The sequence below is a fragment of the Ammodytes marinus genome (genome assembly GCF_949987685.1).
Source record: "Ammodytes marinus genome assembly, chromosome: 7".
NCBI lineage: Eukaryota > Metazoa > Chordata > Actinopteri > Uranoscopiformes > Ammodytidae > Ammodytes > Ammodytes marinus.
In genome coordinates, this window is record NC_137211.1 from 27,717,850 (window position 1) to 27,732,221 (window position 14,372).

General features: G+C 41.5%; 1 protein-coding gene across 1 annotated transcript in view; it reads left to right on the forward strand.

The window, feature by feature from the left end:
- Nucleotides 1-297: 297 nt before the first annotated feature.
- tafa5l (TAFA chemokine like family member 5, like) overlaps nt 298-14,372 on the forward strand; it is a gene marked incomplete at its 3' end in the record, with an annotated part of 42,384 nt that continues 28,309 nt past the window's right edge. Inside the window, exons 1-2 of the mRNA XM_080031563.1 lie at nt 298-424; nt 13,875-14,024. Of these exons, the coding sequence (XP_079887689.1) occupies nt 328-424; nt 13,875-14,024 (247 nt within the window). The 5' untranslated portion in view covers nt 298-327. The remainder of the gene's footprint in view (nt 425-13,874; nt 14,025-14,372) is intronic.

Consider the following 14,372-nt stretch of genomic DNA (forward strand, 5'->3'; position numbering starts at 1 on the left):
GTAAACTTGGCCAGATCAAGTGACATTGTGCCCTCTGTGTGAGTGTATGAGTGAGTGGGTGAGTGGGTGAGTGAGTGGGCGAGTGAGCCTGGATGGATATGCGTCTCACCGAGGGAATTTGATAAGCTAAAAGAAAGGGGGGATTACTATCAGTGCCTCTCCTATTATAAACTCAAAATGGATGCCGACGACAGCAGGCTGTGGAGACTCCACTGGATTAGCCACTTCTTTTCTTCCGCTGATCTGCTCGCCATCTGATACTGCTGCGACAACAGTTGAAAGTTTTGGATATTCTTCTTAAGGACGGGCTGCTGAAGGTGTAGCAGGATGCAGTCTGGAGCCAAGACGCTGTCCGCAGGTGGAGGTGCGTCACTGTGCTGCCTGCTGCTCCTCTGGCTCATCTACTCCCATCTGCTCAGAGAGGGTAAGGACACTAAACACTAACACCGCTATGTATTACTTGTTCAGCAGTGCCGTTTTTCTCAGATTGGCTCCGTATTGGGATGCAGCTGCATATGGTGTGGTCAGGTCCAGGAGAAATCCCTTTATAATGTCCCATAAAAACCATCTCTGCAGGGGCAGCAATGTGTCTGCGCTGATCATAAGCTCATGTATGGTGACCTTGTTGCTCCTTTTGGAATGTTTGGAATCTGATTTGGTTCCTCTATAATAGCCTAACAATCCTGTAGTGAGTGTATGACACTGAGGTAGCACGTTACAATAGGTGCTTAATTAAAGCTTAATTAGCATTAACTTAGCATTACTGTTGTGCACAGTTAATGCTTATTTAATGCTCAACTAAACATTAGTTAACTATGCATAGTTTAAGCCTGACCAAGCATTAACTTACCGTTAATAAGTAAGCATATACAGTTTGATAATGCTAAATGACCATTACCTAACCGTTAATAGCATTAACTAAGCATGAATTAACATCCCATAAATGTCCCCGTATTGGAAGGTGTTACCATGTTTTTACTAGAAGCTAGAAATATATTGTGGTGACCATATGATCACAATAGCATTGTTGTAAAACATTTATTTTAAGTTGAAAATGTGAATCTAGAAGAGAGTTTTGATTAATCTTGATACCTTTCCTCAATCTGACGCATGCCGGCACTTTGCTACCTTGTGTGGTGATACTTAAGTTAAGCTATAATTGAGCCTCATGTGAAAACGCAACACACATTCATTGCTTGTTTTAGCTCCTGGTGCAGACAGTAAAAAAGGCCTGACGACGTCTGCTTTCAGAGCTATCATTTCACTCAGGTTAAGCCATGCTATGTCTACCATGCCATGCTCTCCCCTTTGAATAATACATCCACTAGTGCAATTACACCTTCCCCCTGACAGAAGATAGAAAGCAAAACCATGTTCCCATGCACACACACAAAAAACATTTTGCTTGTTTTGCAGTTGCCATCAAAGACACAGAGAGAACGGGCTTAAAAGCATTGGAACCTGTTGGAGAGATGTTGTACACCAAGTGTTTTGCAGATAAGATCTTTTTAATCAAGCATTGGCCAGTAGCAGCATAATTACCCCTGGTGGGAGGAGGGATAGTGCCCACATCAATGTCATTTGGCAGCCTGCCCTGGGGACAAAAGTATAGACGGTGATGTGAAAAATGGACTGCCTATGTGTGCTGAGATGGGCTCCCTTTTAGCCCTCTCATTTGCAGAGTTTTCTCCCCCCAAAAAAGCTTGCTGTCACCGGCCTCTTATTTTCGCCCCTGAACCCCCCTCTCTCTCTCAAGCCTCTCTCTGCGTATTATCTGAGGAGTAACAGCAGCCCCCCCCCTCACACCCTCTCCTTCCCTCGCTCAGCCATTTATTATTGACTCGTTTTCATCGGAAAATTATCTCATTAGTCTGTTATTGTACAAAAATCGTTCCGTCAATCTCTGGTGAACTTTACTACCCTTGATTTTTATCCCGGAGTAAATAAAATATAATAGATAATCAAATAAAATATGATTTGAGCTTTCACACTGTCTGACAAAAGCCCATTTCTTATTCCAGCTCCAAGGTGATTTTTTTAAGGAATGAATTATGTGGTCATTTTTTTAATCCATATTTGTAATCTTCAAATCCATCTAAAGGCTCCCTGTGAAAGTAGCTGCTTTTGACCAGACAGTTATGATATAAAAGTAGTTCTGACCACCACTGCTCTCCTGTCATTTAATGAGCTACTTAGGGGTGACCCCGAATAGTCTTCTGTTGGGATGATTGATGGAAGGAGCCTGATTCTACTGCCAATCTCACAGTCCAATAGTCGGCCAACGTGGTTATAAAACAAGGATTATTCTATTACGGCTACGTGGGGCTTATGAATCTCTGATGGTTTCATTTAAATCATGATACATCGTCTATGGTGGTATAAATATCAGCCTATTATACCGTTAAGAAACTCATGAGCTGTTTTATCAATCTCCTTGGTGTGTGAATGGTAGACTAGTCGCAAAAAGACATACTTATGCCGAGTCATCATGGCGACAAACTGTAATTGGTTGTTTTTTGTCTGGCTTTTTTTTTTTTTTTTTTTTTTTTTTTTTTTTTTTTTTTTTAGATATTTTTTGGGGCATTTTTATGCTTTATTTGATAGTGCAGAGAGACAGAGGTGAAATGGGGCAGAGAGGGGAGTGACATGCTGAGAACGACCGCGGGTGGGAATCGAACCCGGGTCTGCTGCTGGGCCCGGCCCGGGAGGGGGACACCTTACCAACTGAGCTAAAGGCACCCCCTTTTTGGTCTGGTGTTTAACATATGGAAGCCAATGTCCCAAAGTGAGAATATGGATCAATGAGCAGGGGGGAAAAAAGACGATTTGAAGATTAGTTGACTATAGGCAAGATTCAACCAATCAGAATGGACTATGTAAATTGTTAGTCGGGGTCTACCCTAGAGCTACTATAAGTCTCAGTACACCCGCATATGTTATTAAAGTTTATAACTGTTCTCTACTGATGGAACCAAACACTTTCTCAGACCAGAGTTCTACCACCTACACGTCCGCTGCCCCTTTAGGAGGGTTTAGAACCGGCCATGAGTGTGGGTTGAACTGTTGGGCAGGGAGGTGAAACCTGGTGCATGGCCTCCTCCACCCCTCTCTCTCTGTAACTCATCTGTCATGGGTCGCGTGACAGGAAATCAAAGCGCAGCAGGCCCCCTGTCCTGCTTTATGCCATTGGGCCAACCCTGCCACGATGAATGGCCTGTCAGCCCCGGCCCGGCCCCTCTCCAGTTTGCCAGTTTATTCAACGATAAATTTGGAAATGTCTCTGGATTTTCCTCGCCGGACCACGTCGCAGTTCAGTGGTGCAGTCACAGAGCAGTATCAACTACTCCTCCCCTTCTTTGTCAACCACCAACCTTTGGGGCTCTGTGTGTGTGTGTGTCTGTGTCTCTGTGTGTGTGTGTGTGTGTGTGTGTGTGTGTGTGTGTGTGTGTGTGTGTGTGTGTGTGTGTGTGTGTGTGTGTGGGAAGATTTTTTTAACCACATTTGTAAGTTGGAGGTGGACAGACTCTTGGTATTTGAACTTACTCAGCTGAAGGAATTCAAATGCCAAGTATACATTTTTAACTGAAGTTGCAAACATGAAATTCCCCATTTTAAAATAAAGTGATCAAATGAGGTCATTGTGCATCTTAGAAATGACAATCAAGATCTTTGATGCTAAAGCACGCATTCATTGCTGTGGTGTTTATGCACTTTCTATAGATCAATCAGATTGTACAGTAGTTTAACATCTACAACTTTTTTTTATATTTCTTTATGGAGATGTTTAAAGCTAATACACAGTTTTTGTAGTGAGGAACCTACAGAATTGTCACCCAATTTTTCCCTGAACAATAACATTACAAACAACAAAATACTGTGGAGAAGGGGGGGAAACCACTTGAAGGACAGTTAACATTGGATGTCATCAGGTGGCTAAGTAAGTGACTCCAGTTGGATGCTATATGTTGCTCCATGTCTGCTGAATGGGTAAAGAGGTTATGGTTTTATCAACACATGCATTACAAAAACTTTTTAAATAGATAATATGCCAATTGTTTTCAGCATGCTAGGCTACCCCCAAGTAGCCAACAAATAAATAAATACGGCTTTAAGTTTCTTGTGGCGGGAGCTCTTTTGTTAGTCTGCTCAGGTCTTCTTTTTCCTAATTACCTATCCCTTTCTCTGCCTGTATCAAATAATGACATCACTTCCTGTTCAGCAAAACCGACATGTATAGTATAATGTGGCTATCATTAATCATGCCAAGATACGCCAAGATAAGTTGGATGAGTCAAATGCCCTGAAATATCCTTTATAACTCGGCCGTTATATAAGTGCCACAGAGAAGCAATGTGCTGCTTTTTACTGCGCACACGTCATGTGTCATAATTAACGTGTCACTTTGATTTGTTTTGGATGATTCAATTGGTTCCCTCTGAACACAAATAACAGTGTCCCAGAGCCGAGACGGTAGGAACAGCAATCCATCCTGTCATCTTCTTCTGTGCTCTGCAGGAGTACAAGCTGCCGACGGGTATGACAGCACACATTTGATGAAATACGTGCGCTGCTGGGCCGTGTCACTACATTTTTGAACTCACGGTTGACTTTAAAAAAAAAATACGTTACAGTAATTTCACATGACGAAGGACTGTCTCTCAGTCAGTCCACTCTGGCTGATGTTTCCTTGTCTAAATGTCATTCACAAAAAACCACACTGATATATTATCCCGGTAAAGTATTTAAGTCGCTTAAAACGGTTACTTTTTTTCATTATTAACGAATCAGTTCCCATGACTATAAATCATCGCCGTGGGGACCAGAATGATGAATTTGAAAATCTTTGGTTGATATTCTCTTTTAACTGAGTGAGTGGAGCAAGGCCTATATCCATCCCAAGCATTAAACTAATCATCAGACTAGAGCAGAGAATTACGGACTTTTTTTGAAGTGAGAACAAAAAAAGGGTTTGATTTCCATTCCAGGCTTCTTCAAGGCAGCATTAACATGCACAGGGAGAGACCCACTTTGATTATGACCTTGGTTGTAAATTCTAAGCAAATCATCGTGGCCCCTGCTTCTATAGGAATGCAGCGTGGCAGTAAAAAAGCACAAGCATCTTTTATGGCACAAAATGAAAATAATTTTTTTTACAGCTAAATCAATTTGGCAGCACACAAAGCACATATTACATAGCTCCCTGAATATGAATTCTTTCTTCCCCAGCTGTCAGCTTTGACCTCCCTTGTGGTTGGAGTGTAGTGCACTGCTCGCTGTATTTTTTCTGCATTGTTATTTTTCTCTCTGCGGTAAGCTCTGGGCTTCAAAACTGCTCCATCATTTGGCAGAGAGAGTCGAGTGGTGGTAAATGATTTGAGTTATGTTCCTTCCATTCTTTTTGTCCTGTGCTATTTTTCTGCCTGATGCCATGATCATGATTTTCTGAGAGAGAGGGGCTGTGTGCTTGAATATTATACAGCCACGGTTCAGGGCAATCACGCGGGTGCAGCGCAGTACTTACGGAGCCATAATAGTCTTCTGATGCTCACCATTTCTTCTGTGTTTGCATTTAAAGAAGGGAGGCATCCTGAAGGGGCTTGTCTGAGTGAAATGTGAAGTGAGTGGGCTCTGTGGCTCTTTAGCAGTCCTCTCTTTTCATTACATTCCAGCACAGCTACTGTGTTTGCTTTTTTTTTTGCAAGGCATGTTGTTGCACATTCACTCTTTTTATGCCTCCAGCCTGGGTTCATCCACAGCCCATTGAGTGTACAGTGAATGTACTACTCTACATTGTAATATCTGTGCAGGCCAGACTGTGTGTGGCATCACTGCAACAGACATCTACCATAAGCCACCTCCATCATGTCTCCTGTACAAGAAGACATGGTGCACACACCAGACCTAACATTACAGTGTCAGTCCTAGCAGGGGATTTATGTAAGGAGAATATTTTCTATTTTAAAGCAGCCCCTTGGCAATGTCACACAATGGCACGCACTGAGTGTAAGAGAGTCGTAACTTCAAAATAATTGAACTCCAAAGACCTCAAAGTCCTGTAAAGTCACATTAGCAAACTGTGCACTAGGCTAAACTATGCTTTCCACTGACGGTGTTGAGTCCGGTTTTTTCCCGAGCGATCGTCGTCTTACTGCTGCGATGAGAAGTTTGAAATAGTCATTCCCTGTGGGTGGAGTGGTGAACACACACCTGACACCAGGATTACATCTGGGCAAATAGAGAGCATTTCCATCATCTCGTTTGGTGACACTGCAGTGCTTTTTTTCTCTCTCTCTCTCTCTCTCTCTCTCTCTCTCTCTCTCTCTCTCTCTCTCTCTCTCTCTCTCTCTCTCTCTCTCTCTCTCTCTCTCTCTCTGCAGTCCCACCGGTTGGGCTACTTGTGGATGCATTACAGTAGAAACCATGCTTGATGCTGCTTTCTAAATGGGGTTGAGTATCTTTGGAGTCATTTAAGAGATTCCGATTTTTGATTCTGATCTCGCATATCCAATCTCTCGGTTATGATTCCTTTTCACAACACTACATCGTGGACATCACGCCTAAAGATAAACAGTTAATAACAGAAATACACACATAGGAACAGGCAGGAAAATAACATAAAGTTGGACTGCTGTGTTTTGAGCCTGAGCGTAATGCTTGGCTACGTTAGCTGTGTCCGGGCCGTAGCTTACAGACCACAGCACATCCAACATGTTGCACTCCTTCAGATTCACTCCGTCTTGCAGTACATTTTAGAGTTGCTTCCCACTTTGCAGAACATATCCATACTGCAGGTATTGCATTTTGCCGTGTTGTTATCTTTTTTAGTGATGCTAAACCAGACATGCTTAGTGTTATACATTGCAACAAATCCCATGACTTTAGGTCACACCCTTCCTTTTACCATATAGTTCCTGATTCATTTCTGCCAGCTTCAGATTAAATAGCATACTACTTACCTTCCATTACAGGTCCTCCGACTTCCGGCGGGATTGTTCACTTGCATAAATATTGATTGGAGTGCTGTAACAGTATTCAAATAGCATGTGAAATCAAGCAGGCCCTTTAAACCAAGCTCATTAATATAAAGCCCATGTATCGCTCCACTGATCCGCTTGCCATCACTTGTTTAGCAGCAGAAAGATCACGGCGGTGGCAGGTAGCATGGGGGGGGGGGGGGGGAGGAGGAGGGGGTCACTCAAACATCTGTCTCTTTCTCACCTGGTGTCACATTATACACGCTGCTGCCTCGTCCAATGGCCTTAAGATAATGAGATGCGTTTGGCCACGGCTGCCTTTGACTAGCATATGCTCGGTGGAATTAGATGGCTGTTTGATGTCACTCTTGAGTTGTTAATAACAGACAGAGCTGTGAGATACTGAATGGGCATGAAGGGGAAGATTAGGTCTCGGGCTGTTGTTATCAAAAGCCGAGCAGCGGCAGCAGTGGATGCGTGGATCTGGATTGGACTCACTTGAATTTCCTTTTATTTGCCAGATTTAGTTGATTAGCCTCCCCCTTTTTGTCTCATGTAAAACTGTGAAAAACAGTATTGTGTCAAAGTTAGTGGTTACTAACCCATGTATGTCATAAATGGGATTGTAATACACATTTTACGAACCAATTATTTGTTTTAATTGTTAAAAAATGGTGGTTTGATTTGTGCTTCTTTCCTCATTCCATAGTGGAGTTGAGCAAGACTCTTAACCCCACATTGTGCCACAACAACCATTGCTATGAGTCAGTTTGAATGCAGAGTTTTGTATCGCCAAGGTTGGAAAGCACTATTTAAAAGCAGTCCATTTGAATTTTTCGATAACTCCATAAACGGGGAATGATAGCAATCATAATTTTCTGCAGTAAACACTAGGCTTTCAAAGGGAATATCTTCAATCCAAGCAGTATGAAGTTGCTTTATGGATTTTAAGATTTGTGTTGGTTCTGTATGGGGGCTTAGCGACTTTTCACTACACTTTAAAAATGTGATAACTGCAGCCACTTCAAATCAATTCTGATTACCTGCGCCATTAATATTAATTACGTTGCACACACTGTTATAAATCTTCCATAAAAGATTGGTTGAATTGATATCTGATTAGATGCATGCCCCATCTTCATCCTTCAGAATGCCACTTCTATCAAGACAGACACATACAATAGAATGAAGGTAATCATTCAGTCCTGCTTTTGTATGCCAGTGTAGTGATTCCAGTGTCTGATTGGATTTCTTATGGAAAACCTTTTAGATTCAAAGCCAGGAAGTAATGAACGGTTCTACAGCTTTGGCTTTATGGGAAATAATAACCAAATCCAGTTACATATCGTATGAATAATTAACCTTGCACTTGTTGAACTTGTGACAATTTTTAATCAATATGATTTGATCCTATAGTTTGTAAAGGTACGCTTTGCAACAAAACATTTCAAAAACCTGAAATCCGTCTATAGCTAGCCACAGATAATCACCATCTATAAAGGAAAGATTGTTTATTTTTTTGGCATTTTCAAGCTTTATTAGACAGTACAGAGTTGAAATGGGGAGACAGACAGAGAGGGGGGGGGGGGGATGACCTGCAGTAAAGGTCCACGGGTCGGATTTGAACCCGCGACCACTGCAACGAAGGCCGGAGCCCATATGGTACGCGCTCTATCCACTATGCCACAGGAGCGCCCCGGAAAGATTGTTTTTAATATGGAAATGGGACCCTTGTCAAAGTTCATTCAATGCCGCCTGTCATATTCTTATGGCAAATCCCCCCTGAGGAGAAAGCATTCGCCCTCCATAAGCTCCCAATCTGGCTGCAGTTGTATACGGGAGCAGTGCAGTGCAGAGCTGTGTCTGGTGCCTTTGCCTGTTTAAAATCTGATAAAGACATTTTTAATCAGTTAGAACTAACTACAGATGTATCTACACACTCTTAATTAAAGATACAAACAAGGAAAAAAACCGATAAGAAGTGAGTGTCTCATGGATGTGTCTACGTAAGGAACAGTTAACGTCTGGAGCAGATTATGATGTTGACAGGCACAGATGATAATTGGTGTTTTTTCACTTTCACTATTGGTTATCAGGGTCAGCCGGTCTAATGTATGTAGAGTTTAATAACTCCCACCATGCCCGGCAGTTCTCGGCAGGCAATGACGCACATTGAATCAGGAGGGGAAACATTGTGAAAGCGAGTGTGTACCGCTGGTAGACCCATTACAGAGACATTAAGATATTTGTGCTCCTCTAACTCCTGTGTTGATCTTGCAGTGTGCCTGATCAAAGCGCCGATATGTAGAACACAGACTCCCGTCTTTCGCTCCAAGCTGTGTGTGTGTGTGTGTGTGTGTGTGTGTGTGTGTGTGTGTGTGTGTGTGTGTGTGTGTGTGTGTGTGTGTGTGTGTGTGTGTGTGTGTGTGTGTGTGTGTGTGTGTGTGTTGAACCTCAGTGCGTGTGTGTGTGTGTGTGTGTGTGTGTGTGTGTGTGTGTGCTGCCACTTTGCACTTGTATAGTAATGTGATTCAGTGATAAGGTCATCAGGATGCCTTGCTTCTTGTAGCCCTTAAAGGTGCACAATGAAGTTTCTAGGGAGGGGAATTTATTTACATTTGCAGAGCTTGCATTTAGTTTATAAAACATATTTTCTCTACATGTCATAATTAGTATTGAATAAACCTATCATCATAAAACAGAAAATTATTTTGAGGACGCCTGGAACCAACTGTAAGACTAGAATATGTGTCTAAACAAAAGCTGTGGGCCCTGCTGCTGTAAACAAGAACATTGAAACAGTAACTTTTCAGGTATAGCTTTCTAACTTCAAGAAGTGTTCCAGGGATCCAATTTTCCTGTGAGGGAAGTTTGTTTATTTGGTTATGAGAATATACTTTAGATACTGTTCAATTCTCGAACACATACAAAGTTACATAGTGCACCTTTAAGTTGATGCTTCTGACAGGATCCAGAGCCCTGAAAAGTAACCCAGTGCCAACCTTCACTCTGAACGCTCTACGTTACTGTCTCCATATGCACATTTCATCACGTGAAATAGAGACGAGGCCAAGTGTCTACGAGCTTGTGAGTGACAGAAACTCCCTGTCACATGGATTAAGTCCTGCATGTATGATGGAGCGCTGGCCCTGACTGAGGGCACTTTACAAAGGCCCCCCACATCCCCACCCCATCCCATCCACACACTACACTCCCCACTTCAACTCGCCCCTATATTTCTCCTTTAGGCTTATTGCATGAAGCCCATTCATCTTCTTCTTCAGTGTTGAAACATGGAGCAGGGATCACTGATATGTGATGGCACCTCTGTCCTCCAAGCAACCACCGAGTGTAAAGGGACCTGCAACGGCAAAGAATGAGTTGAGAGTGGGCTGAATGTTGGTGGTGGTGGGTATAGTGGGTGGGGAAGGGAAGGGTTGGCTAGCATGGCTGATGCTATGAAATGAAAGGGGGACGGCAGTTATCAGCAGAGGTGACAGTGTTTTTGGACCCCCAAGGGCGCACTATATTGGCATTGGCGCTTGGTCAGTCTGGCCTGTATTTATTAACACTATAGTATAGCACAACATAGTGCCGTAAATAAAGGGATGTATAGGTTTCTCTGGTCCGACTGTTGTTAGGATATGTCCGATCTATTTGTTGTGATAAGTGCAATGCTTTTAAAATGATAGTAAATTAATTTCTTATTCACCAATAGTTGCCAATTAAAGCTATAGCCTTGGCTAGCATAGCTATTGGTATCCTAGCCACTGGAGCCAGTTTGACTAATCGATTGAGAGCAAACGTATTCACCTTTAACACTTTGAATAAGTAACCCTTTGCCTGGTATAATAAAACACATATGATATAAATTGGCTTACGAGCAAAGGCAGGGGTTCCCAAACTTTTTGTGTTCCAAGGACCGGCATATTCATTGAAAAAAGTCCAGGGCCCAGTTTCCAATTTTAATGCTTGAATTCTATATGCACCCCACCGTAGCATTTTGTAAAAAAAAAAAAAAAAAAAAAAAAAAAGATTAGACAGGCTATGGCTGATACTTTTTTAAGTATTCATTTGAAGCGCTTAAATGTTATGTTACATTAAGAACTTTATGATGACTTTACTATGCTGCCAAAAGCAAGGCCACAGGATCACCAGCACCGTCAGTAGTAGTGACCATCATCTGGAATATGTTCAACATGTAAGGGACTCACTTCTGACCCCTTTGGAAATCTCATTTACCTGGCTGAGTTCATTTTACGAGTCATTTGTGTTGATCAACAACCCTCTCAACCTTTGCCATTATCTTACAGCCATTTCACACTATAGAGCAATTAGCCACTTTTAGCTAATGAACCATTGAGGGTTGTTGGAAAGAAGTTAGAAGCAGCAGTGTATAAGGAGTGAATGCCAGGGATTGACCTTACCAGCGGTCCAGCACAGACCCTTCTTCTCTGATCTATACCTTTTTCTGAGCTGATTTATTTGAGCGTCAGCCCCGAAGAGCTTTTCACCTGGCAGCTTTTCCATTCAAGCAAGAAAAAAGGAATGAAGAAACTGTTACCCTTTTTTTTCTACAGATCATTACAAAGGTGATGTAAGTTTCCACCTTCAACTTTTCTTCTGAGCTCTATATAGTCAGTGATTTAGCTATTCGACTTTCACATGCATTTATATTGCACTTGTTATAAAGAGTGTGTGCCGAGGTTCAAGCCGAGTTGGATTTGATGTACTCACACAGTTTAGAAGGTTCAGTTGCAGTTCAGAAGGTTATTGATTCTTTGAGCATCTCATTTCAGGCTGCAAACAAACCTCCATCGGATTTTAAAACGATAAAGGTGATGTGGGGAAATGTGTCATCTGCATATATTGAACCGTTTGTTCTTCCAAGTGTGTTTTTTTTTTCAAAGCTCTCAAACTATTGTTTTTTTGTAAATAAAATCATGTTTATCTATAAAACATTATTAACAGCTTAGAAGTCCCCTCGCAAAACAACAGGAAGAGCCTAAATAATAGACAGTTAAATATATTCCCTTGGGTTTTTCCAAATAATTTACCCAAACAAAACTGCTGCCTCAACAATTAGTGCTCGTTCAAACTGCCAGCATCTAAAACGCCACACAAAGGGGTTTATTTAATAGTCTCTTACAGTTCTTCTTTTGTTTGCCCAGTTTGCAGTGCGAAATAATGAGCTACACAGCTGCATTGCCGGGGACAAAATGTATTCTCAATCTCCTTAACAATAGTCTGGGACAGGTGTACTCAACGTTTGAATGCTGAGCACTTCTTGCTGAGAAAAAAATTAATCTCTCGCTGGTAGAAAAACCTTCAGAATGACTCGATTCATTTGAACGTTATCAATATTTCAAATGACCACCATTTCAATTGAATCATCTTCATTTATTAATGCAATTTGCAATTTCCCTTAGTACAAAGTATTTTTCATCAACTCTTTTAACTCTCTTGACATGAAAAAGTCCAGATGACTAAGAACATTTATTATTACAGAATAATTTTTTCAGGTGCAGCTGAACTTCTTTTGTGAATTGTTAGTTTACGTGATTAGTATAGAGATCACTGACCAATTCTGATACTAATAAATAGCCAGGAAGGTATCCATCAATATTATATGCCTGAGGATTTATCAGTGTTTGGACAGAGTTGTGAGAATAGCGCGTGTGCACACAGTGAAGATTTCATTCAAGATAATCATCACCATGAGATGAGACATTCTGTCCATTTGCTGGTTTCAAAGAGCTTTACTTAGCTTGGAACTTGGTCTCTTTATGCCAGTCTGTGTCCAGCAGCCCCTGCCATGTTGACCTATAGTCACTCATCAATTCAACTGGTGGTTCATGTTTAATTAACTGGTTCCAATTCTTTAAAACTTCAAAACATGAATTTTGATGCAACTTCTAAAAATTTAAAAAATTCGATTTTGCAAATGGCACATGCTGATTTCAAACACATTCAATGTAGCCCTTTGACTTAAAATGAATTTAATACAATTGATAACAGAAATATGATAACTTAATTATGATATCAAATTATATATAAAACATTATTACATGTACATTTCATGAATAACCAGACTACAGCCTTGCTAGCTGTTCAGTGAATGCTTACATTATAACATGAAGGTATCGTATTTACCATGTTCACCACATTGTATTGGCATGCTAACATTTGTTAATCAGTATAAAACGCAAAGGCAAAACTCTACTATAAGGTACAAAAAAATTGTATGGTTAATGAGTTATGAATGAAAAAAGAATGAGTAACTACTATATAGTTATTCAGTAAGTACTATAGTTGTTACTGCAGATATTTGGGCATAATCTGACAATAGTGGTAATTCACATGCCTTTAAGATTACCTTATGTACTTGAAAACAAATATTGTTTAGGGCATTTGGGTAAAGTACCAATGCTGCTGTTTTATAGGACAGTCTCTTTGTACAGGCTGATTGCTACAAGTCATTTTGATTTCACTCCTATACTCTAAGAAAAGCAAACACAGACAGTAAACACTCTCTTATCGTTGGGCTTCGCACTTGCAGGCTTGTTAACTTTGCTGTTGTGACTAGTCAAATAGAAAACGTCCTATTCACAGAGTCTTGAAGGGAGCTTTGTTTTTTTTCCACATGATCACTATACACCACTTTTATCAACAGAGCAGCCAGCCAGAAACGGTCTAGCCTGCTGCTTTTGAAGCCCTGCTTTTTTTAATGAGAGTAATAAACAGTCCAGTGCATGCTACACAGACCAAAGAGAGGGCACTATGTGTCCAGGGCTGCATGTTGTGTGTGTGTGTACCCCTTGATCACCAGTTGATATTGTGGATTATGTGTCATTATGCTAATGTGAGGTATTTTGTTCCCCTCTGCTGTGTTTGAAACAGGCCAACTGGCTGTGGGGACCTGTGAGATAGTGATGCTGAACAGAGACAGCAGCCTGCCCAGACGGACCATAGCCAGGCAGACTGCGCGCTGTGCCTGTAGGAGAGGCCAGATCGCTGGGACCACCAGGGCCAGGCCGGCATGCGTAGACGGTGAGTTCAATGACACTATAAGGACAACCGCGGATCATGCAGATTTTTAGTTGGACAGGTCAAATGGTTAAAGCTATAGTGCGTACGTTATGTCGCCCCCCTCCGACCCCCCCTGAGGAATGAGTAATTACAACAACATTGCCGGCACATCTACACAGAGTGATCGGGGATCACGCATGGATTTTATTCCTTCTGTTGTATGTCCAGGTTTTTTCTTAGCAGTAGAATCAGATTTTTCTGAGCTCCTTCGCCAGTGTTGGTGGGCGACACCAGTTTATAAACACTGCCATACTGAGAATAAGAGAGAGAGTTTTGTGTATCTGATAGGCTTAATCAACTTTGTGTCAA